General features: G+C 41.6%; 4 protein-coding genes across 9 annotated transcripts; 2 read left to right on the plus strand and 2 right to left on the minus strand.

Annotated features, from left to right (window-relative positions):
- On the plus strand, positions 1 to 6935 carry fez2a (fasciculation and elongation protein zeta 2a). 6 transcript variants are annotated; one of them, XM_051405824.1, is made up of 10 exons: positions 3 to 494; positions 2202 to 2310; positions 2493 to 2609; positions 2786 to 2918; positions 3651 to 3916; positions 4123 to 4203; positions 4309 to 4384; positions 4474 to 4539; positions 5396 to 5421; positions 5915 to 6935. In XM_051405824.1, the coding sequence occupies exons 1-9, from the start codon at positions 160 to 162 to the stop codon at positions 5404 to 5406; spliced, it is 1194 nt and encodes a 397-aa protein (XP_051261784.1). In that variant the 5' UTR covers positions 3 to 159; the 3' UTR covers positions 5407 to 5421; positions 5915 to 6935. The 6 variants fall into 6 exon arrangements, 5 of the variants coding, with proteins under 5 accessions (XP_051261785.1, XP_051261784.1, XP_051261783.1 ...); XR_007885351.1 differs by having other exon boundaries at positions 4474 to 5421; XM_051405823.1 differs by having other exon boundaries at positions 5396 to 6935.
- A 1237-nt stretch (positions 6936 to 8172) lies between these two features.
- On the plus strand, positions 8173 to 9834 carry clec3ba (C-type lectin domain family 3, member Ba). Its single transcript, XM_051405827.1, has 3 exons — positions 8173 to 8489; positions 8666 to 8764; positions 8951 to 9834. Exons 1-3 carry the CDS (start codon positions 8393 to 8395, stop codon positions 9349 to 9351), a joined length of 597 nt encoding a protein of 198 aa, XP_051261787.1. The 5' UTR covers positions 8173 to 8392; the 3' UTR covers positions 9352 to 9834.
- Positions 9835 to 10609: 775 nt separating this feature from the next.
- Positions 10610 to 18481, minus strand: LOC127366660 (CUB domain-containing protein 1). The gene is made up of 9 exons (XM_051405817.1): positions 18225 to 18481; positions 17345 to 17554; positions 16896 to 17258; positions 16445 to 16807; positions 14727 to 14921; positions 13655 to 14011; positions 13214 to 13570; positions 12546 to 12633; positions 10610 to 12395 (listed from the first exon to the last, which is right to left on the minus strand). The coding sequence occupies exons 1-9, from the start codon at positions 18286 to 18288 to the stop codon at positions 11966 to 11968; spliced, it is 2427 nt and encodes an 808-aa protein (XP_051261777.1). The 5' UTR covers positions 18289 to 18481; the 3' UTR covers positions 10610 to 11965.
- Positions 18482 to 20163: 1682 nt separating this feature from the next.
- On the minus strand, positions 20164 to 21953 carry LOC127366665 (transmembrane protein 158). The gene has a single exon (XM_051405826.1). It carries the CDS (start codon positions 21466 to 21468, stop codon positions 20767 to 20769), a length of 702 nt encoding a protein of 233 aa, XP_051261786.1. The 5' UTR covers positions 21469 to 21953; the 3' UTR covers positions 20164 to 20766.
- Positions 21954 to 22165: the final 212 nt, after the last annotated feature.

Raw genomic sequence — 22165 nt, forward strand, 5'->3', positions numbered from 1 at the left:
TCCCTTGCAGCCGCAGAGGGTCCGGTGCGGTGCAGCCATACTGTCCGCCCCAGCCTCGCTCTCTGTGGGAAGTGAGCGGGCATTCAGAGAGGATGCTGAGGCCTGCCAGTCCCGCAACACAACCACCCTCAACCCGGGGCTACTAGGCTGGTCCGGGCTATGGCTGCACCCATCGCACATTTCGATGAAGACTGGCCGATTGTGGGTGATTTGAGCATGGTGTCCGACCAGAGGCTGCTGCCGCACAAAGGCCGTGCAGCCTCCGCGGGGGAAGCGGCGGCGACGCAGCTCCTCCCGGATGGTGAGGATGATATCCCCGAGCTGCACGACAGCAGCTTCTCCCCGGGGGAAACCGGTGCTTTCAAGTCCATGGAGGACCTGGTGACCGATTTTGAGGAGAAGTTGTCCTCCTGCTTTCACAATTATAATGCCAGGACGGAAAGTATCGCTCCTGTGAGTGAGATCACCGAGGACTGTCTGCTGGACAAAGACGAGTGAGTGTTTGTGTGTGTGTGTGTGTGTGTGTGTGTGTGTGTGTGTGTGTGTGTGTGTGTGGCCTGCTTGTTTTAAATGATGGAGGATTTAGCTCACTGCGGTTTATAACCACACTGAGACATGTTATTTGCAGTGGCACATCTCATCTTCCTGATCTGGAAGCCAACATTTCTTAGAGAGCGATACATTGTCTATTGAAGGATATAATGACAGTTACACACACACACACACACACACACACACACACACACACACACACCGCCACCATCTTTTGTCGTCAAAACTCAGACCAAACGAATGTTTACCCGCTGTAATATCAGACGATTGACATGTAGGTTAAATCATTTACACTCTGATATCGGCATTATATCGGTATCTGCCCCTAAATGGCTTTAAAAAACTGATATTGGCCCATCTGAGTGGACCGACAAGTCATGTTTTTGTTTTTAGAGCCGATACTTGAAATCTGCACTTTTAGAATTTTTTTTACTTGGATCACTTTTATTGTAGATCCATATTGTGTTTGTTTCATATTGTATCTGATCGTAATGGATATTGTTATTGCACAAATACTTAATTAATGAATATTATGATTATTTAGAGCTCAGTCCATTAATCAATTAAGTTAGTTGATCATGTATCAGGTAAAAGCTTCTCAAATGTAGGAATTTTTCCCTCAGTTTTAGATAATTGTAAATTAAACTTTTGGATTTGGGACTGTTGGTTGGACTAAAGCCATTTGAAGATGGGCTCTGGTATCATGATGGGCAATTTGTTACAGTTCTTTGGTATTTTGTAGACTTATTTAATAGTACCTGAATCTAGAAAATAATAAGCGGATTAATCAATAATGAAAATAATTGTAAAATCATTTTAATGTAAAATTATCCACATTTACTCAGTATTATGTGTCTGTCAGTATCAATAGACTAAATGCAATGTTTTAAACCCTCATATTAGCACATTACAAAGACATTTAATGTGTTTAGTTGACAAACAGTTTGAAAAAAAGTCTCATTAAGATATGAGACATTGTGATGAGCACTAAACATGACTTCAGTGTTGCATTCAAATGTGGTGCCTTCAAATGTCATCATCGATGGCATTTTCAACTTGATAAACTCTGTTGGGGATTATATTTTCAACCTCCGCATCAAAACAGTTTAATCTGATTGTGACATTTGTGGATGTGATTTCTAAAAGTGTCTCTGCGGCGCCCTTGTACATACAGTCATTACCACTGCCCCTGCTACAAATGTGGGTTTGTTTTCTACAAGTTGTTGTTAGTAAAGTACTCCCAGCAGTACTGCAGTTAAGGAAGGGTTGAGGGTGCCCTTGTACTCTATAAGACACATACTGAATACAGCAACATCCCTGGTTTGATCCCAGTTAAGGACCTTTGTTGCATGCTATTCCCCGCTGTCTCTCTCCTCACATTTTCTGTATTTGTTGTTGCTATTGAATAATGATGAAAATGGCTAATAAAGCAATCTTTTAAACAAAGGAATGGTAAAAATTGGTGACATGGAGGCTAAGATATCCTAGTTTTTAGTCCCTATGTGGGTCAAACAAAATACAATTCAATAGCACGCTTTGTTAGACTTGCTGGTAAATGCTCATGTCTTGAGGTCTTCTCTTAAAGTTTCTGAATCCTGAAGGTAATTTTAGACATTAAACTTTCATTAATTTATTTCCTTCCTCCACAGAATCTGGAACACTCTGACCAATAACTATGGGCGCGTGATGCCTGTGGACTGGAAACAGTCTCGAACATGCTCCCTACACATCCCCACATTCAACCTGGAGGAGAAACCCGTGAGTGATCCTACCCCTCCCATCCTATCTCTGTCCCACTTTTCCATCAACCCCTTCCCTCCCTCCCTCCCCCTCCCTCCCCAAATCTCTCTTTTCCGTTCATCTCACAAATCTCAAATATTCATTGTGCCAGGGTTTAGCGCTCTGATTAAATTCCCTCCCCCTGTTCTGCTCCTGGCTAGAGAAAGACTGATGTCACCGTGGAGCTGTCGGATGACGAGGAGCTGAGGGAGCAGCTGGACATGCACTCCATCATCGTCTCCAGCCTTGCAGAGGAGCCACTTTTCACGGCAGAGCAGGTAAACTTACACGTGAACCTCCAGTGTAGTTTCTCCCTGATGCAGCCGCACTGTGTCTGTGAAGGCAGAGCAGCAGCTTAACTCCCTCTGTTTCCCACAGAGATTTAATAAGTGATGTTCACTGGGTTATTTTAAGTGCTGCTTCTCTCTGATGTGTGCATTGGTGCTCTGTGCAGGTTATTGAGGAGATAGAGGAGATGATGCAGGACTCCCCTGACATGGAGGCAGCCCACAATCCCTCTCAGTCGGACCTCTCGATGCTCTCCCTGGACGTCCAGCGGTCCACCAGCAGCCCCAGCTACGAGAAGAGTGAGTGTCCACTGATTGGGACAAATAATCAGTAATATGTCCTGTTTCTCTTACGATATGTTCTTGATAAAGTCTTTTAAGAATGCTTAAAAAAGTGAGATTCAGTCCAAGTTTCCTCAATTCAAAGGATTAAAGGGTAATTCTGGTTATTCTTGAATGATTCCCATTAAAAGACCAAAAGTAACAATGAACTGCTCCCACAGACAAGTGTCATCTGTGTAACAAAAACACATTAATGAGCCGAACCGTCGCAGTGGGTGATATGTTCCTTCATTACAATGAACGATGGGAACAATACTCACTAGAGCACCAACTGTGTATAAATCCGCCCCTGAGGATAGTTTTCAATTTGATTGAAAGATCCACCTTTTACATCAGATCTATCTAATCTGGAAACATGCTTTTGTCTACAAAATAGATAACGTACTAAAATGTAGTATAATGATTTATTATTATTATTATTATTATTCCTGCATTTTGACTTTTGAAGGAACAGTTTCCTCTTACATTATTTGTGATTTATCCAGATATATCACACAGTAGCTGATTGTTATTACAGTGTAATAAATCTAATATAATTTAGGGTCCATATACTAGCTGCATCTCACAGTCTTCAGTCGTGGTCTCATAACCTGGTGTCATAAGTTACCCTGTGACCTTCTGATCGGTCCATGAGTAAAAGGCTGATGAATGAAGGCTCAAAGGTTTTTTATGTGTGTGTTTGTGGTACAGGGGTGAGGAGCCTAAGTGTCGCAGAGCTGAATGAACGTCTGGAGGAGACGGAAACAAACATCAGGAGGTTCTCAGAGGAGCTGGTGCAGCAGCTGGCTCTCAGAGATGAGCTGGACTTTGAGAAGGAGGTGAAGAACAGCTTCATCTCTGCGCTCATCGACGTGCAGAACCGACAGAAGGAGCACCGCGAGCTGCTGAAAAAGAAGAAGAAGCTTAAAAGTGGAGCCGGGACGTCGCAGGGCCACGTTGAGAAGACACTTGGATCAGTGAGTGCTCTGTTCTGAGGAAACCAGCCTGGTTTATGTGTGTTGATGTCTTAGATAGGATAGGATCTTTCTTTTCTCCACTGTTTCTCAATTTCTTGCTGAATTTCACTTGATTTTCCAACAAACTGTATTTTCCAGAAATCTTTTCCCATCTCTTCCTCCCCTCCTTGTCTTATGTTTCTCTGCTTTACTTCCTTCCTCCTCAGCGTTTCAGCATGGAGGGACTCTCCTCAGTCATTCAGAACAGCTTCCGGCATACATTTGGGAGTGGGTGCATTGAAAGACAGGTTACTTTGTTATTTCTCTCTCAGCTGCTGCACTTAAACTTTCTGGTTTCTGCGTGGAAGGAAGGTCATCCCTGTCTTTATCTCTTTCTTTATGCTGGTTTGCAGTACTTGACCACAGTCATCCCTTACGAGAAAAAAGGACACCCTCCTTCGCTTGAGGACCTCCAGATCCTGACTAAGAGTAAGTTTCTTCATCTGTACCAGCAGTGCTTTATTTTTAGTGGCTGTGCTTGATCCACTCACTCCTCTGGTGTAACTGGTGTTTTTCAGTTCTACAAGCTATGAGAGACGACAGTGACAAGGTGCCCAGTCTCTTAACAGACTATATTCTCAAAGGTGAGTTTTTCTCTTCATTGTTTACAGTCTGTAGACGTTTGTGATATGTTGGCAGTGTGTATCAGTGAATCAATTTCACACAAAGCAAATGATCAATGACTTATCAATTGTGACTGAACTAGTGGCGTAAAGTTAAAGAACTACTAAAGTTGTTTTGCATGTTACAGTCCATTTACTATAAATTAATAGTAAGTAAATGCTTAAAGCGTCAACATTTTGTCTTGACTCTAGCGTGGTAGTGTTTCCACCTTCTCGTTTCACTGATTTCAATATTGTATTATATCATATTACCACATATAGTTGTTGTGTTGTTTAGATTTTATTTGCTACACTGGTTTCAGTTCATTATAAAATCATCTTGAAGACTTGATATACACAGTCCATCAGTGTGAATATGTCTTTTTGGTCAAGATACATTGCTGTTGCTTGGTATTGCAGTTGAGAGCAAGTAGTACTACTACTTATGATTCATATCGGTGTGTTGAAGGACACACAAATAACAGCTGACTGCAACAAAGCATTGCATTTACAATGTTGCATTGTTGGAAAATCATTTGTAAATGACAAACAATAAGCAAATATTCAGTTTGTGAAAAACTAAATAAAAATCTGGTAGCTGACTATGAGTTCTCAAAAGTTGCAGTTCCCGTGTGTAACTGCACTACAATGCAGCGGTAAATGAAAAACTTCATGTTTAGCAAGTTTTAACTGCAAATTGACTTTCACACTGTACTGAAATCAGTCACCAGCTGTCACCATCCAGTATAATAGGCTATACCTCCTTTCACACGTTCTGTTTTCATTCTTTCATGTTTTCTTTCTCTACTTCTTATGATCTAATTTGTTGCTGCCTTAGCTCTGGTGTAAGCGACGGATGGAGAGGTTTGTGACACATTCATGTGATGTGCACTGTTGTGGTGTTGCCACTCACATTGGGAGAGCGCCCCCTCTCTACCACCGGGCTATAGTGCAGTCTGGCCCCCTGATGTTCTCCTTTTCACGTCTCCCCTCTCCCACGCAGTGACTGACTGCAGCATGGTTGATCCCTCTTACTGTCAGTGACTCACTGCCACACACATTACATTTTTATTTATCTATTTACCCTGCAGTTAACATTTAGGACACTGTTTTGTGATTATTAGTTATCTAGCACCGCCCAGACTGCAGGTATTTATCCTCACCCACCCAATGTCAGAAATAGGTTTGTGTTTTAATTTTCAGATATTTATCACTAACTTGTGTGTTAAAATTGACCCTTTTTCCTTTTGTTTTTCCTTGTCTTTATGTCCAACTTTGTATTTTGTACTAATCCACTCATGCTGAAGCTTTATTCCTGATCAGTCATATCTAATATTAATCTCTACTGTTTTTACAGTGCTTTGCCCAACGTAGACCAAGGGATGGTGCCTAACACTCAGAGGCTTCAGATAGTTTACCATGGCAACAAGATGAAGAGGACCCATTGTGTTTTTTTTTCAGACATGAAGCACACTTAATTTATTCCTGCATGTTTTTTTCCTCAAGATGTGTCTTTTTTGTGTTCTACTCTTCATTTAGTTGTATTTATTTTGTGTTGTGATTTTGCAAAAAATGTGTGTTAGTGTGAAATTTGACTTACTCTTCGTGTTTTTAATTTTCTTGAACTATGAAAGAGTATCCTAAAAATGCTAAATTATATGAGAAATACACCCAGATAGATGTACCAGCATAGGAGCTGCACTGTTTGGAAACTGAGCTTCGCTTGTTGGTTGTAAGTAAGAGCATATACACATACAAAGAGTTTGTGAAGCATCAAAACTGTTAACAAAAGAGTAAAATAAGATTAAAAAAAGATTTTAGTTTTACAGCAGCACACGAGAAAGATCAGAGGTGTAAGATAAAGAAACAAATAAATGCGTTAGTTACCTTGTGCATAAACATAAGTGCATAAACCATCATATAATTCAACACAGCTTTCCATGTAGCAGCAGATAAACTGTGCTATCTGTGTTCATCTCAGCAGAACAATAAATACATCATTATTATTACACTGTGGAAGAGAAAGAGTTGATGGTCAAGGTGATGAGGTCTGGACTGAAATTAACTAATTAACTATGCATTTGAGTGAATACTGAATTGTGACCCATGCACTGTTTGTACCTTTGTGACGCTGACTGGAACTCTGGATCAGAGACTGCAGCATCGACGTGCCTGCTGTGCACACCATGAATGGGCATTATTAATCTGTATTCTTGTATATGAACAAGCTGCCTTTGCCTTTGCCTTTGCCTGAACTTTTGTACATTATAAATGACTTATTTTCATTGAATGTCGAATTGCTGGACTACTTACAGAACCTGCTTCATTGTTAATTTATTTTGTAAATATTTTATTTCAAATATATTGATAAAACCACACCCGCTTTGCCTCAGTGTGTTTTATTCATTTTATAATCGACACACAAACAATAAACTCGCAATGATGACAATTAGACAACATCATCAACAACAAAAACAGGCCTAATCAATGCCTTGTAACAGGAATGTTTATCATCTTACAGCCATTATATAGTGCAAATAATTAGCAAATGAAAGAAGTGGCTTTAAAAAAGTAAGGCACCATTTTATAAATACATTTTAAAAATCTGAAAATAATAAAATATATAATACCAATAAAACAAAAAAACAATGTTGTTTCATTTAATTTTCTATTACTTCTTTGACCTTCTCCCTGCAAATAATTACTAATTGTCTGTGGTAAGTGAGTTATAAAAGAAAGGATCCTAATATTTTATTATGTTATATGTTAACAGTAGGAGCCATTCCAATCTTATATATTTCCTGGTAGCAAGCTTTACCCATATGTTTAAATTCAGATGTATTTAGGTCTAATGAGGAAAAGGGAGGGATGAACATTTATAGTATGCTGGGAAAACTGAAATAATTCCAACCGCGATTTAATTACAAGACCTAAAATTACATATACAGGAGACAGGGTGTACTATGAGAGTCCTGGGGGTCTTTATCGCATCACTTTAATGTGTTATTTGGCTGTGAGGTTTCTGTATTCAGAGACTGAAATCAGGCATCACTGAACATTTAGAGACACAAACAGCTTTCTCCTTGTTGGCAGAGGTCACTGAAATCTCAAGTGAGGACTTACAAAAAAGACATGAAACACAAACAAATATAAAATTCCCAACAGTATTTCCACATTATATAAGTCTCTGCCACGTGTCTACTGCATCCCGTCCAGCTCACTGAGGAGATCCAGATGTGGGCTGTGGGACAAATCCCAAAATATCCAACCTCTGGCCTGTTAGAGCCCTCAGCAGAAACACAACAGGCCCCCTTTTGACAGGAAAAAGGCACGGTTCAATTAGCAAGCAGCTATGAAAAGGCACTTACAAAACTGTTTGTAGCTTAATATTTGTTGCTATAAAGTGGCACAGAAAGATGCAGATACTGGATAAAAAAATGAAGCAGGCCCATTTAAATTCTGTTTGTGTAATAAATGTGACACAACACACACTTAATAGGCACACACATACACTCATACTCACACAAACAACACAGACAGACAGACGGACAGATTATTGGTAACCTACAAACATGTGGAACCCAAGTCATGCTTGTCTGAATGCTGCTTAACTCCTGCTCACCATCCATCTCCCTTCAGCATTTCAAAAGCAACACAAACGGCTGTTAAACATCTGTAAAACATTTGTTCTCTCTGAGATAAGATTTCCTCACTCACTCCGGGCGGGTAAAACACAAGCAGTCTGGCCAGCGCTCAGAGCTGCGAGGAGCTTTTTGTGGTGCTGCACCAAAAACAAGTTTCTTTACGGTGGATTTTAAGTGTTTTTCCAAGTATTATGGATGCTAGAGGGGTTTGCTTGATGTTTTGCCTTCTCCTGCTGGCACACTGCTCGTCCCAGCAGACCTCCTCCAAGAAAAGAAATGGCAAGAAAGGTAGGACTTCGATAGTAACTTGACATTTGGAAATGAAAACAATGCCATCACTTGTTAAATCCATGAAAAACTTTTGCAGAATAACAGCGCTGAAGTACTATCAGAGAGTTCATTGGGAATATTGACTGAGTGCATCATGCTTTAGAATAATTTTTTTTGCATTTTGTTTCCAACAGACTCTGCAAACAACGCTGCAATTGAGGAGCTGAGGAAACAGATTAATGACATTGTTCAAGAGCTGAATTTGTTGAAAGAGAATCAAGCTTTACAGACAGGTATTTTTGTTTCTCAAATATCACACAATTAGATTTTGTTTATACATTTTACAGACCAAGCTATATGTAAAATAAAAAAGTCAAGACGGAGTGGCAGACTGTGACCACCGATTTAACATCTTTCCATGGATGGAGAACACAAAATACACCTGAGCCACACTGACTATCTCTTAATTTCCCCCTCAGTTTGTCTGCGAGGCACCAAGGTCCTCGGCAAGTGTTTCCTGGCTGACCCAGTGAAGAAGACCTTCCACACAGCCAGTGATGACTGTATTGCCAAAGGGGGCAGTCTGGCCACTCCTCTGTCAGGAGACGAGAACGACCAGCTCTACAGCTACGTCCGTCAGAGCATCGGCCCAGAGGAGCACATCTGGCTGGGCGTCAATGACATGGTGACCGACGGCCAGTGGGTGGACCAATCGGGCTCCAGCGTGCGGTTCAAGAACTGGGAGACAGAGATCACCCTGCAGCCAGACGGGGGGCGCAGCCAGAACTGTGCCATCCTCTCCACCACAGCCAACGGGAAGTGGTTTGATGAGAGCTGCAGGGCAGAAAAGGCTTCTGTGTGTGAGTTCAACATCGTCTGAGGGCCTATTCCTGACATTAACGTCACTCTGTGCAGATAAACGCTGCTTGCAGTAAAGAATGAAACATGTAGAGTATCGGGTACATTCATGCAATACATTGAAAAATAATGTTCTGCATCTTTCTTAAACTCACATTTTCTTGAGCAAGCCATTCAGGTGTCATTTGACTTCTCACAGCGGTCTGGGATACAGCATGTCATTGTATAAGCTAAACTCACTGAGATAATTTACATTCATTTAACAACTCGTGTTTTCAAAGAATATTAGATATTCATGAAGGTAAACACCACTGGATGGCTTGTCTTTGTTTTATGTATTTTTGTGTCATCTGCTAATGAATGCAATAAACCTTTTTTTATTTACTGAAGAACAACCATTATAAGGGCCTTTTCTGTGGCTCTCTTTCTTTCTTTCTAGCTCTAAATGTCAAGTTATGCTGCCTATTTTGCATTATATAATGTTAATAAACATGTGTCTCATTAAGTCCTTGCTCAAGTCAAACATTCAGCAGATACAATGGGAATTTTTCATCAGAGAGAAACAATGTTTGCTTAAAAAATACTTATGTAACTCATAAAAGAACTTGGCTGCTTCAACTAATAATAATAACGAAACAAACTTGGTTTTAGGTTGCAGGCTTCTTCCCATTTTTTTTTTTTCAACCCCAGTGTGGTTAAAAGGTCACAAGTTCCTTTCCAAAAACACTGAGGAAAGGGTTAACTTGAGCAACTGTATATGAATGATGTGTATTGAGAACTTTTCACAACTTAAGGAAATGTGAACATTAACAGAAAGGTCAGGACTGAGATAACCAATACAATGAGGATGTCAGGTTTTCTTTTTCTTTCTGAAGTGTCACCACTTCAGAAAGTCATGAAAATATATATTATAGTCAGAGAGGAGGATGTACATGGGGCACAGTGTACAGGGAAGATAATGTTTCCTGCTCGTACATTTCTAAAAACATTTCTGCAGAAGAGTCCCCGCTTGATGAGTGCAATGTCTCCACCCACCCACGCTTTTCTTGTCATGAAAACATTAGTTTCTGTACTGCTGCTCTAATTTACCCACCCAAAGAAAGATTACATCAGATCAACATGTTTGGATGTCTCCATGGACATCTGCTGACGTCAGCAGTGTTTTTCTAGTGAGCGCGTCCTCATCTCAGACTCTTTACCTCTCTATGTCAGTCCATCAGAGTATTTATGTTCATATTTTACATGGCTCTTAAAATTAACTTCACATTCAGAGTGCAAAAAAGGGGTGAGAATGTTTTTATGGCAACTTTGAAGTGTCTCCCTCTGCAGTTTATTCTCTGAACTGCAGGAGGTAACATGGCTTTACAAGACAAACACACAATTCATTTATTCATTCAGTCTTTTTCACAAGTTTCATCGTACATCTTGAACCTGATTTTCCTTAAATGAGACCAGATAACATTCTTGCATCTTCTTATAACTAATATCACAATCAATACCTTAACTAGAGATTTTAATATGCTGTGTTGTTATTTTCTATCCCTGTTAATGTACAAACTGTTGAATTTCACATAACAAAATCTGTAACTTAGTTAGGAATTGGTTTGTACCATGACCTTTTACATCTGTTGGTTGCTCCACACTTCACAACAACACACGAGCACTCATTACTTACGTTAAATTATAGGCCCCACACAGCCTGTAATTAATAACACAATTCAGTCAACCAGCAAACATACTGACTTTTTCTTTGTGTGATGTAACTTTTTGCTCACATACTGCAATTAAGTATGTGAGCAATGTGTCATCCTAGTCCAGCAGAAGGGGGTAAAATATAAATAGTAAAATATGGTTTCTGACTTGTGATTTCATTGATACACACGCAGAAAACAAACTCTCTTAGCTAGCAGCAGAAGATTCCCAAAAAGCGTGGGTTCAAAAAAGAACAAAAGCACAACATTTTCATTTATCCCTGGACCAAAATGGCTGAAAACAACTCTAAGATCTGTATTAGCTGAAGTGTATTGACCTTTTTGCAAGGCACATTTATGGTGTAATGATGCTGTACCTACAAGTCTCCATAGCAGGTGCAAAAGCAGTGATAAATAATATAGAGAGAATACTCCATGCACACACACACTGCTGGTGCAATCTCCTGCAATACGGGCCATCATCAGCCCATCATGTTTTGATGGTGCTATAAAAATGCAGTGCATTGCCACAGCAGAGGAGTACTCTCAACAGTTTAAAGATAAAAATGAAAAACTCAGCATGTAAACAGCACACACCTTCGCTCCTGTATAAACATCCATAATATGTACAAAATATCTCAGATGGCAAATATTCACTGCCTAAAAGCTACACAAGATCTCTTTATAGTGGCAAAACCTGGTATAAAGAGGATGATTATGTACTGCCAAACACCAAATGTGCCTTCATCTGAGCTAAAACAAGGTAACAGCTGCAGGCAGGTTTGAGCAGGGTTATTTTGTGTGCCTGGCTTCGGTGCAAAACTATGTTCAAGAGGAAAAAAAAGGCTTCTTGCAAAGGCTGAACATCAGGTAATCACACAGATGCCAGGGAATGATTATCTCGTAGGTCAAGTGAAAAGCAGAAAGCTGAATCCAATCTTCTCATCAGTTTCCTCCCTCTGGCTCCAGCCGCTTGCCCAGGTCCGGGGAACGTTCCTCGTCACTTTGGCCCTCGGTCTGGTAAATCTCATTGTCCATCAGGCGCTCGCCGTGGCTTGGAGGCCTGACGGGAAGTGGAGGACCCTGCTGGAAAGACCCGCGTTGCATGTCGTCATCACCTGCGTTTTTAGGGACCAGCGGCTTTTGTGAGTCTGTTTGTCCCACGAAGGGTCGGTACGTGTCAAACTCTCCGTAGACGCCGATCTCGTTCCCCTTTCTCAGCAGGTGCGTATAGACCAGCGTGTCCTCGATGGAGGCATACTCATGATCATTGTTGTCTTCGTGGGTTGCTGGGAAGCCGTTGGCTCCTGGCAGGAAGCTGGTGCCGTTCGGATTGTAGATGGACACTTGATGATTCAGCCTCTTCTTCTTCTTCCTGTTTGGCAGGAGAGGCAAGACAATGAGAGTTGAGTTATATCTCCTACAAATATCAGTTGACCAGTCAAGACATGAAGTTTATTAAGACAAAGCTTAAGCATCAAATAATACAATTTAAAAGGATAAAACATAAAGCAGATGCACTTACCTAACCACTACACAGATCACTACTAGCACAACAACAAAAATGACCAACAGGGTGGCCACCACGCTCAGGATGATAGTCAGCAGACGGTCTGAATGAGACAGAACAAATAAAAAATACAATCTTTTATTAACACTTTCTGTCACAAATCTTCATAATGAAATTTGATATTGTCCATACAAATCCTGAAAGAAAAATCTGAAGCCTTGAGATTTACAAATATTGATTGGCTTCTTATACTTCACAAAAAATAAATTGCTAAACGCTAACGTCAGCATACTAACATGCTCATAATGACAGTTACAACATGCTAAGCAGGTAGTTTACCGCGGTCATCATCTTAGTTTTGTGTGTTAGTGAGTTTGTGTCACCTAAAAATGATACAATTATCCAAAAATATCTGTACCAACTTTAATGGCAATTCATTGAATAGTTGTTGGGATATTTCTGTGGATTTATGTTAAGCATGGCTAAACAGAAATACGACTTAATGTCAGAGTAAATGAAGGTCTCCTAAATATAGGTTGAATAAATGAATGAATAAATAGTAAAAAGCTAAAAAGTACCATGACGCTCTAATCTTAGAGATGATGCCTATGTGATCCATTAACACATCCAGTCCAAAGTCTCCCAGTTTACACAAAACTCTGATGTAAATAATGTATCCTTACTCTTGCTCTTCTGCAGGGTGATCTGGGTGACGACGCTGAATTGTCCTCTTTCAGGCATACAGTTGGACATGTTGAGGTAGAAGCTCTCGGAGACAGTGATCTCAGCGTCGGCCTCCTCGTCCTCCCTGCGGCTGTAGTCCTCCTCCGGGCTGCCGAGCCTCTGCACCCTGATGTTGGTGTGGCGGTTGCTGCACTTGGGCTGGCTGAGGTTGGCAAACATCAGGTGCGCCTCCATCCTCTGGGGAACAGAGACGATCCAGGAGACGGTGGAGTAAGACTTCATTCCTACCGCCCAACCAGGTGTAGCCAAAAGAACAGGAGTGTCTTTCTTTGGAGATACAGTGAATATGTATCTCTCTGGATAGGAATAAAAAGAATATCACTGAAATTATGCATTTATCTCATTTATTTATCTTCCATTCAATTGTAGCTGCTTGTTACCTGATATCTCCTCTTTGAAGATGGCATTCAGCACACTCCTTCCTTTACTCTCCATGCCGGACACAGTTACAGACACGTTGTTGTGGATTTGGACCTTCTCTATGGCTCCCTGAGGACAGAACTGTCCAACAGTAATGCCGTCACTTTCGGCCATTTCGATAACGATGCTGTCGTTGCATGGCTGCAAAGGTAGCAACTGCTTGAGGGGCCCAAGGGGAAAGGTCAGCTCCACAGTACCGTGCTGAGGAGGACGGAGATGCCAGGTCACGTTGCTCAGAGTGGCGGGGAGGCAGTCCGGCAGCTGAGGCGACGACAGACGGACCTGAGTCTTCGGGCAGTCTTTGAGTTGACTGCACCCTGACAAGGAAGCGCAGGTAATTTAAATCAAGAGGGGTTCCGAAATTAGTCTGAATTTCTGTCTTCAGGAACCACAGGTCAGTTCACCAATATTACAAAACTGTATGCATGTAATGCGAAATAGGAGGTGTTAGGAGTGTTAGCTAGTTATAAATAGCCACGCAGTCAAGAGCAAGATCTCTGTCTGGAAACAATGTCTTAGCTGTCTAATAGAAACTAATTTCTAACCAAGAAATTGACCCTAGGAGAACTGCTAACACTGAATTAATAGTGTCACTCTTAATCTGGATCCAGAGAGCAATGCTGCCTGTGAGGACCACAAACAAATTCACATTCACTGCCACTGCTTTCCCTTGGAGGCACTTGACAGATACTTTTCTCAAAACCTGAACAAATTAAACCAAAACTATCTGGATACAAATAAAAAAGTGACACAATGTCTGTACTGTAATTTGGGTGAACCAGTTCTTTAACCTCCCATACTAAATAAAATCTGGTTATTTGGGTCATGCAGAAACCAGTGTAAACGTACAATTGTGAAGTGACAAAACTGGCATCTGCACCACAAGGTTAACTACTAATAAATTAGGTTTCTAATTTTCATTTGGACAGAGACTTTTCAGTTACTTTCAAGGTCTTTTTAGCCAAAAAAAACGATTTGAGGCTTATTTAAAAAGGCCCAGGGAAGCTGCTCAACACTCCAATCTGCATTTACCTATGACTCTCGTGGCGGTGACTTGTACGTCTTCAGGAAGGCAGCCCTGGAAATGCAGGACGCTGTCAGACGTGACTGTGATCCTCTCCTTCGGCTTTTCAGAGTTTATATTCATCTTGCAGTCGGATGCTGGTCTCAGCTTCTCAATGTGAAGAGAAAGACCCTCCATTTGTCTCTTGTACACATTACATGACACTACAGAAAGCAAAAAAAAAAGATGTTAGCATTTCTCTCCCACACACACACACACACACACACACACACACACACACACACACACACACACACACACACACACACACACACACACACACACACACGGCCAAGTGGATTCGAGCGGAAACCAACATCCATCACAAACATGCCCAATGGGAATTTGAATTCTGATTTGGTTGATAAAGCAACGTGATCCCTGGTCGATGAAGGAAGTGTTTCCTGGTGATGTGCCACAGCTGTCATTCATGACTCAGTGATGAGGCAATGTCAGAGCTCCCCTAACATGAATCCTGAGGGGGCAGATAAAGGCTACGAGGCCCACTCTCCACGTCACTGTTTTTATTACTCATTCACACTAAAGCTGTTTCCTAAAGGGAAAACTGTGTCACACCCCAGACTAAACTGAACCCTTGTTATAACATGATATGAAAATGGAAAACTAAAGATTCAAGATAATTTATATTTAGTAATAACATGCCTGCTGCAACACGCACAGTAGAGGAGACATCATTAATCTCTTAAGCTATTTTCTGAACGAATAAAACCTTGTCCAACTCCGAACAATTCTCTGTGTTGCTTGTGTACAAAGACAAAACTGCTGTCATTCAACTGAATAGTTGCAACACAAATCGTATCTATTATACCCCTGAAACAAGACAGTAGAGGTAACTATTACTCATTTGAATTTTAATATTTGACTTAATTTTTTTTTTCCACTTGGCGACAGCAGAACAAGCTGATTTTATCACCTTATAAAGCCGATATGGCAAACAGCTGTGTGTTTACACATCCAGTGGAAACAAAGCAACATTATCATCAATTTGGAGTCGTGCTTCTGCCCATTGTACGAATGAAAGTCCAGTATTCCCTCTTTTTTAGCTCTGGTTTTGAGCTCTACTAACTCCTGAGGGAAATATCTGCTCTTTAGCTACTGAATGATCTACTCTGTTCACCAGCTAGTCGCTAACTTTGTCTCTCTACTGTTTGGAGCTGGGCAGGTAGTTTGTCTGATGTGTGCAAAAATGACCCTGGTGAGAACAGTGAGAGTGAACCAAAACAGCAAACTTGTCGGCTGGAAAACCAAAACAATAAGCTAAAAGATGCTAAAATGCTCCCTAGGTGATGATTCCCTCTGGATTATCCCAAGCAACTACTTTCATATTACACAGTCATTTGATCCATTAGTATTATAGCAGCTTTAAATTTTGGTTGAACACATTTTGACCCTTTAAATCATCCATAGAAATATTCCTAGACTTCACTTAGTTTCACATTTACAGTTAAATATAAACACTACGTTGTTTGAGATCCAGATCAGCACTGAAATCTTAACCTTTCTCTGGCTCAACGTCAATCTTACCACTTTATTTCTTTAATATTTGTGATGTATTAACACAATCTTCAGAGGGCCAAATACATAACCATCTTGGCAGAGATAAAACGTTAAAACTGTGATGCAATTCAAACCAATCGGCAGCATCAAGCGCAGATGATGTACAGACCTGATGAACTTGAAGAAGACACCCTGAGCTTCAGTGATAGTCCAGGAGAACCAGCCTGACTTCTGTTCATCTCGCAGTTCCTCAGCATCACGGAGAAGCTTCCAAGCAACTGCTCTGGCTGGGGGTCTGTCAGCCTCAGCACCGATGCCACTCTCGCTTTGATGTGGTACTCCACTGCTGTGTCCTTCTTCAGACAACGCGGCTCTCTGAGCTTTAAGAGCTGAAGAGCTGTCTTGTGTTTGTCCGGGACCTGAAAGTACCACTCCATCACGTCATCATCGGGAAAACTGTCCGGGTAGTTTGGAGAGAGCAAGTCTGAGGACGAGGACCCTTTTGGTAACGTCAGTGTAACTTTGGCAAGGGCTACAAGAGACAAAAAGACACAAACAACAGTCAAATAATGATGTCTGACACACATACGAGTTATTCAGACCGCAACATTTACACTCACATTTGATTTCCTCCCCGACAGACACATCAAACTGGCCATTTTGCAGCTTCTGTCCTGCCGGGACATCCAGAGAAAAGCTGCCTTGATTCAGTATCTGAGCACTACTGATGGGTCCCGTTCCGCAGTATTTCCCTACAGTCACATTCCCTGTCGTCTGGAAGGCCTTGAGGGTGTAGCTGTGTCTGTCTGGACAACTCTCCGAAACATTAATCTGTCTCAGACCTGCCTTCCTGAAGTCTATTTTGAATGCTTTAGGCGCTGAGGCCTTCAGGTTCCAGATGAACTTGCGGTTAAAAGCCAGCAAAGGCAGTGAGCCAGAGTCCTTCTGGATGATGTGGCTGTTGCAGGACTTTGTGGTACATTCTGAGTAGAGATATTAACAGATGACTTAATAATAAGATAAACATTCAAATAACACCTTTTATTTTTCACTCAGAGAGACTGCTTACTGATATGTTGCACAATTTCCACACTGAACACATTTTCAGCTCTGGGGCATTCAAACTCCACTGAGACAGGAGTGTTGTCTTTCAGCTGAAGGGATGTTTGACATCGCCGTGAGCTTCGTGCCCCAGTGCACACTTTGCAACCTTTGACCTGATTAGTGCTGATGGTGATGGTGGTGCCTCTGTCAGGGGTGACGGTCAGCTTCTGGGCCCCTGGAGGAAAGAATACAAAGCATGAACATTTTATGAAGAGAAAAGGGAGAAATAACACAATGAAATCACCACTTCAGAGCATGAATAAGTCTTGCTACATGTTAAATATAAGATTGTATTCACTGTTAGCAGAGTCAGAATGACTATCTGTGAGGCATACAGCTTGGCCTCACTCCCTCTATGACTAACCAGGCCTGTACTGAGCAAACAGAGCTTCACACACAGCCTAATGTCAGCTCTCTATTGTGTCACACATCATTCTACTACACTGTATTATTTCTCTTTCTATATGTGTATATGTTCCTGAAGTGCACAAAGCAGACAACCTATCGGCTGACACATGACACATCAGATCATTTTGGTTTCAGTTAGTGAGAACCAACAAAACCTGAAACAACTTAAACTATATAGTTCTCCTGCCATTGTTGTTCTTATCCTGATCCTGCCTTACAACTCCATTTACTCTGACCAAACTAATCAATACACTCATTTAAGTCATTCAGGTAGCAATAATTTCATCAACAAGCCACATCAGCAGTAAACAGCACAACAATAAACAGCCTAGAAATACTATGTGCTATATTTTGAGGAACAACCAGTATCAATATCTAAACAGCAGCATTAAATAAGTAAATCTGTCCCTCTGGTTAATGATTAAGCTGTAACTTACCTGATACAGTGAAGGCGATGGCTGTGAGAAGTAAAATCTGGAGAGAGACTGTTGATGAGGACATGCTGCCCTACAGTGTAGTTCTACCACTTTGATCCTGAGAGAAATCAGAGGAGATCTGCGCACATTTCATTGCTTCTCGTCAACATCTGCGACCCTCATGCGCCACATTTTCCTCTCGTGAAGCTCAGGTCGTAGCTGTTGAGACGCAAGCCCTCCACTTCCTGTCTGTGTGAGTGTGTGAGCAGTGAGGCAGAGTGCAAGGAGCAGCAGGTAATGTGAGGGCGTGGCCAGGTCGGCCATTTTGACAGGTACAGTATGCGCTGTAACGTCCGTGATTTAAATGATACAAGTTAAAAAACGTATATCACTCAGGTTATTTTTTTTTGCTAAATAAAATTGATACATAGTTATTTACAATTAGAAATACAAGTAACGTTTGAAAATGCCCAATAAAGCACATACTATTATATTCATTCCAGCCTCCACACCATATGAAATATTATAGCGCCGTAAGGTCAGCATGAGCTATATATTTTCTAAAGTAATTTCTCTTTATTGATATTATATAATATACCAATGCAGTCTTATGCAACAGCCCTGCAATAAATCCTCCCTTCATGAAAATTATAATGTTGTGGATTCAGCTGTGTGATCATATTGGAAGATGTAGTTTGTGCTGCTGTTTAACTGTGTTGTCTTATGCAGACAGGTGTTTCTGTTATTTTGTCCACCCCACTTCAAACCTTCATGAAGTGAGGATTTATTGCAGGGCTCTTGTATCAGACTGCATCAGATTTAACAAGATGTATAATAAACTGGCAACTGGGAGTATTTCCCCCATAGGAGTAAAAGGATAAATGTCTGTTAAAAGATTGTTTTTACAGGCTGATTGATAATGTTATCTTTAAGGCGTGCTGAGTCTGTCTGAATTTGTCGTCATCACAAACTGATCAGTCAGTTTGTTGATGGATCAGGCCACATAACATGCACTGACACACATTTACACCAGTATGTCCTGCTCACATATTTTAAAAAAGGGCAGGTTGTACGTGGTGAAAACAACAGATTACTGTACTAATAACCATTTGTAAGAGATGAAGAGTAATTCTCCTAATCCTTATCTACAGAGCACACAATAGACAGGAGGGGCAGGGAGGTGACCTGACCCTGGCAGAGTTAGCTAATAGCCTTTATTTTACTCTGGCAGAATGATGAGCTTTTAGGAATTGCTGTACATTAAATTATCCAACAGTAAAGCATATAAAGTTACACTACCTGAACCAGCTACAATATTAAAATGCTGCTCCAAATGAGTACTTTTACTTTGAGATATATATATATATATATACACTATCAAATATCAAAGTAAAAGTACTCTGATAATTCCATATCTTCACTTAGGTAAAGGAAATTTGGAGAAGGCCACATGTAGGCTTTAATTAAAGCTGTCGGGCTTTTATACAATGTATCGTGAGATAATATAAAATCCGTGCCAGCAGACTCTTGATACACATTTCTGGAGCAAGCATGGTCTTATGAGGCAGTTGCTGCATTTAGTCACGGTCACATTTAATTAATAACAAGTAGAACATAATCAGTGACAGATGCCCTTCTGGTCATGATCATATGTTCAACATTGTGATCATTTTTGAGGCTGCAGTTTATGGAGCTGTGACTATTATTTTGTTCATTACATTTCTATCAATGAGGAACAACTCTGTACATAATGCAAAACCATTAAACAGCACCACAAACTGTTGCATTAGGCTGCATTATGTTTAGCTTTAGGTGTAATATAAAATGGGAAACTGAGTGTGTCTCTTAAAGACTCTGACAGCGTTGGCTCAGATCCTTTCCCCCTTTGGATCACATGCTGTGTTCACTTAAAATAAGTCTGAAGCAAATTGATTTAGGCTACAGAGACCAGGTCAGAATCTGAGTTATAGCCTATAATCAATTTTATTTTCATTTAAACCGTTGTAACATGAATACAAATAAGCACGCATATTGAACTTGACATTATAAATCTAACAATATAAATATTGAAACCCTTTCAGTCAGTCATAAACAACATCTATTTTTCAGAGTGTATTGGAAAAAAAAACTATCAGCCTACATTTACTTTGAACATGACTATAGGTTATATATGTGACGGCACACTTTAAAGTTCAGATTTCAGTGCAAAAGTCCTACACATGGGATAAGGCAAAAACTTTCTAGAAATATTAAAAACTATACAAACACTGTTTAAAGAGAAAAGTTTGCACAGTTGACGCTAACATAATCTATAGGAAGGCCTACAAGGGTATACAAAACACATTGGTGTTGGTCCCAGTATAGATTACTATTGGCTAGTATAATCCATCATACTTTACCTTGGTTGTCCTAATGAGGAGGAGGAGGTCTAATAACATCCAAAACTAAAGCATTTGATCAAAAAGTTCTCCAAAGCTCCGCACTCATTCATTCAGGTGAACAGTTGAATGGCTACAATTAGAGTATAGGCAGCACAGGCTAATTATAGTAAAGATTATTTCAATTATCTCGGTCTCCTCTGCTCCATCCCATTGGGCAGAAATCCTGCAATGATCGGGACCGGCCATATGAGAGCAGCAACGCTCCACACAATAATGACCAAAGTCATGAAACAAGCCACAAGTGTCGACTCGATGGGCTTTCTGTTCAGCCTCCAACTTTTGTCCCCCTTCAGCTCGTCGAGGCTGAAATCCACGCAGCAGAAAGTGACCTGATCCCCGGTCTGCTGGCCCCTCGACCTGCCCTGACCAAACCTCCGGTACCGGGACATCCCGCAGCCCACGCACAGCCGCAGCTCCTGCTGACCCCCGGTGACCCCGAGATGTTCGATGACGACGGGCGAGATCGCCCTGTTGAAAGACGCGGAGAAAAAAGCCCTTCCGTGGTTGTTGGTGGTGTAGATGAGCACATCACACTGGAAGCCGAAGCTGCTGTCCCAGCGGGCCACCAGCGAGGTGGGCAGGAGTCTCTGGACGCTCACGTTGCACTGGGACAGAGTCTGCAGGGACGCGGCGTCGGGCGAGGCTTCGCTCTCCTCCACGGACCTCTTGGAGAAGCGCACGTCCACCTCCAGGTTGGCCAGGAACCTGTTGGAGGAGTTGATGGGCGGCAGGAGGAGGTCTTCGTCGCTCCAGCCTTGGCATCGCTGGAGAAGTCCGGCCACCGCGGTCAGAGCCAGCAGGAGAGTCGGAGAGTCGTTCAGCATGGCACAGGGCGCGTCTCTCCTGCTCGCATGGTGCTGTGAAGATCCGCGGGCGACGGATGAGGCGTGCAATGTTTCAAGATACCAGTCGCCGGTGATTTTTTTTTTTTGTTGATTTTTTTTCTTAAAAACGCAGCTCCCGATGGAGAGATCCAATTCCCTGCCCGACTGGTACAAATGGAAACGTCCAAAGCCTGTCACATGCGCGCATCCCCCCTCCCTCTGGATGTTTCCCTTCTGACTTGTTCTCCAAATGTACCCTGCAGTCGCTGTGCAGGAGACGCAGGCTGAGCAGCACTGTGAGCTGCCTTCATCACAGCTCCGAGCTTCTCTACCCCCCCTCTGTCACTCCAGGTGTGAGCGCCGAGCACGAAAACACAGAGGAGTGGTGAGGGGGGAGCCTCCAGTGCGCAGGGACAGAAGCGCCGAGTTCAACACACATCTCCCAATCAGCAGTCCTAACACACACACACACACACACACACACACACACACACACACACACACACACACACACACACACACACGCTCAATTAAACTTTCCCAATGGAAAGAAATAAAAGAAAATGATTTGGAAAACAATACCCAGTCTTAGTCTGGCACTCTCTGCTGTTCTGGGAGGCTGACTTCTCTCTCCCAGCATGAAAAAAGAGGACAAAGCAAACAAAAATAAGTGGTACTCAGACAGCCTGTAGAGAAC

This window comes from Dicentrarchus labrax, unplaced genomic scaffold (assembly GCF_905237075.1).
Source record: "Dicentrarchus labrax unplaced genomic scaffold, dlabrax2021, whole genome shotgun sequence".
Lineage (NCBI taxonomy): Eukaryota > Metazoa > Chordata > Actinopteri > Moronidae > Dicentrarchus > Dicentrarchus labrax.

Bases quoted from the DNA above. Each gene is read 5' to 3' on its own strand.
- fez2a (XM_051405821.1), top strand. From the start codon at position 160: ATGGCTGCACCCATCGCACATTTCGATGAAGACTGGCCGATTGTGGGT. The intron at 2,919-3,650 runs GTGAGTGTCCAC...TTTGTGGTACAG, and splicing joins CAGCCCCAGCTACGAGAAGA to GGGTGAGGAGCCTAAGTGTC. The intron at 4,204-4,308 runs GTTACTTTGTTA...GCTGGTTTGCAG, and splicing joins GTGGGTGCATTGAAAGACAG to TACTTGACCACAGTCATCCC.
- clec3ba (XM_051405827.1), top strand. From the start codon at position 8,393: ATGGATGCTAGAGGGGTTTGCTTGATGTTTTGCCTTCTCCTGCTGGCA. The intron at 8,490-8,665 runs GTAGGACTTCGA...TGTTTCCAACAG, and splicing joins GAAAAGAAATGGCAAGAAAG to ACTCTGCAAACAACGCTGCA. The intron at 8,765-8,950 runs GTATTTTTGTTT...TTTCCCCCTCAG, and splicing joins GAATCAAGCTTTACAGACAG to TTTGTCTGCGAGGCACCAAG.
- LOC127366660 (XM_051405817.1), bottom strand. From the start codon at position 18,288: ATGTCCTCATCAACAGTCTCTCTCCAGATTTTACTTCTCACAGCCATC. The intron at 17,259-17,344 runs GTAAGCAGTCTC...ATCTCTACTCAG, and splicing joins GGAAATTGTGCAACATATCA to AATGTACCACAAAGTCCTGC. The intron at 14,012-14,726 runs GTAAATGCAGAT...CTTCCTTGTCAG, and splicing joins CACCGCCACGAGAGTCATAG to GGTGCAGTCAACTCAAAGAC.
- LOC127366665 (XM_051405826.1), bottom strand. From the start codon at position 21,468: ATGCTGAACGACTCTCCGACTCTCCTGCTGGCTCTGACCGCGGTGGCC.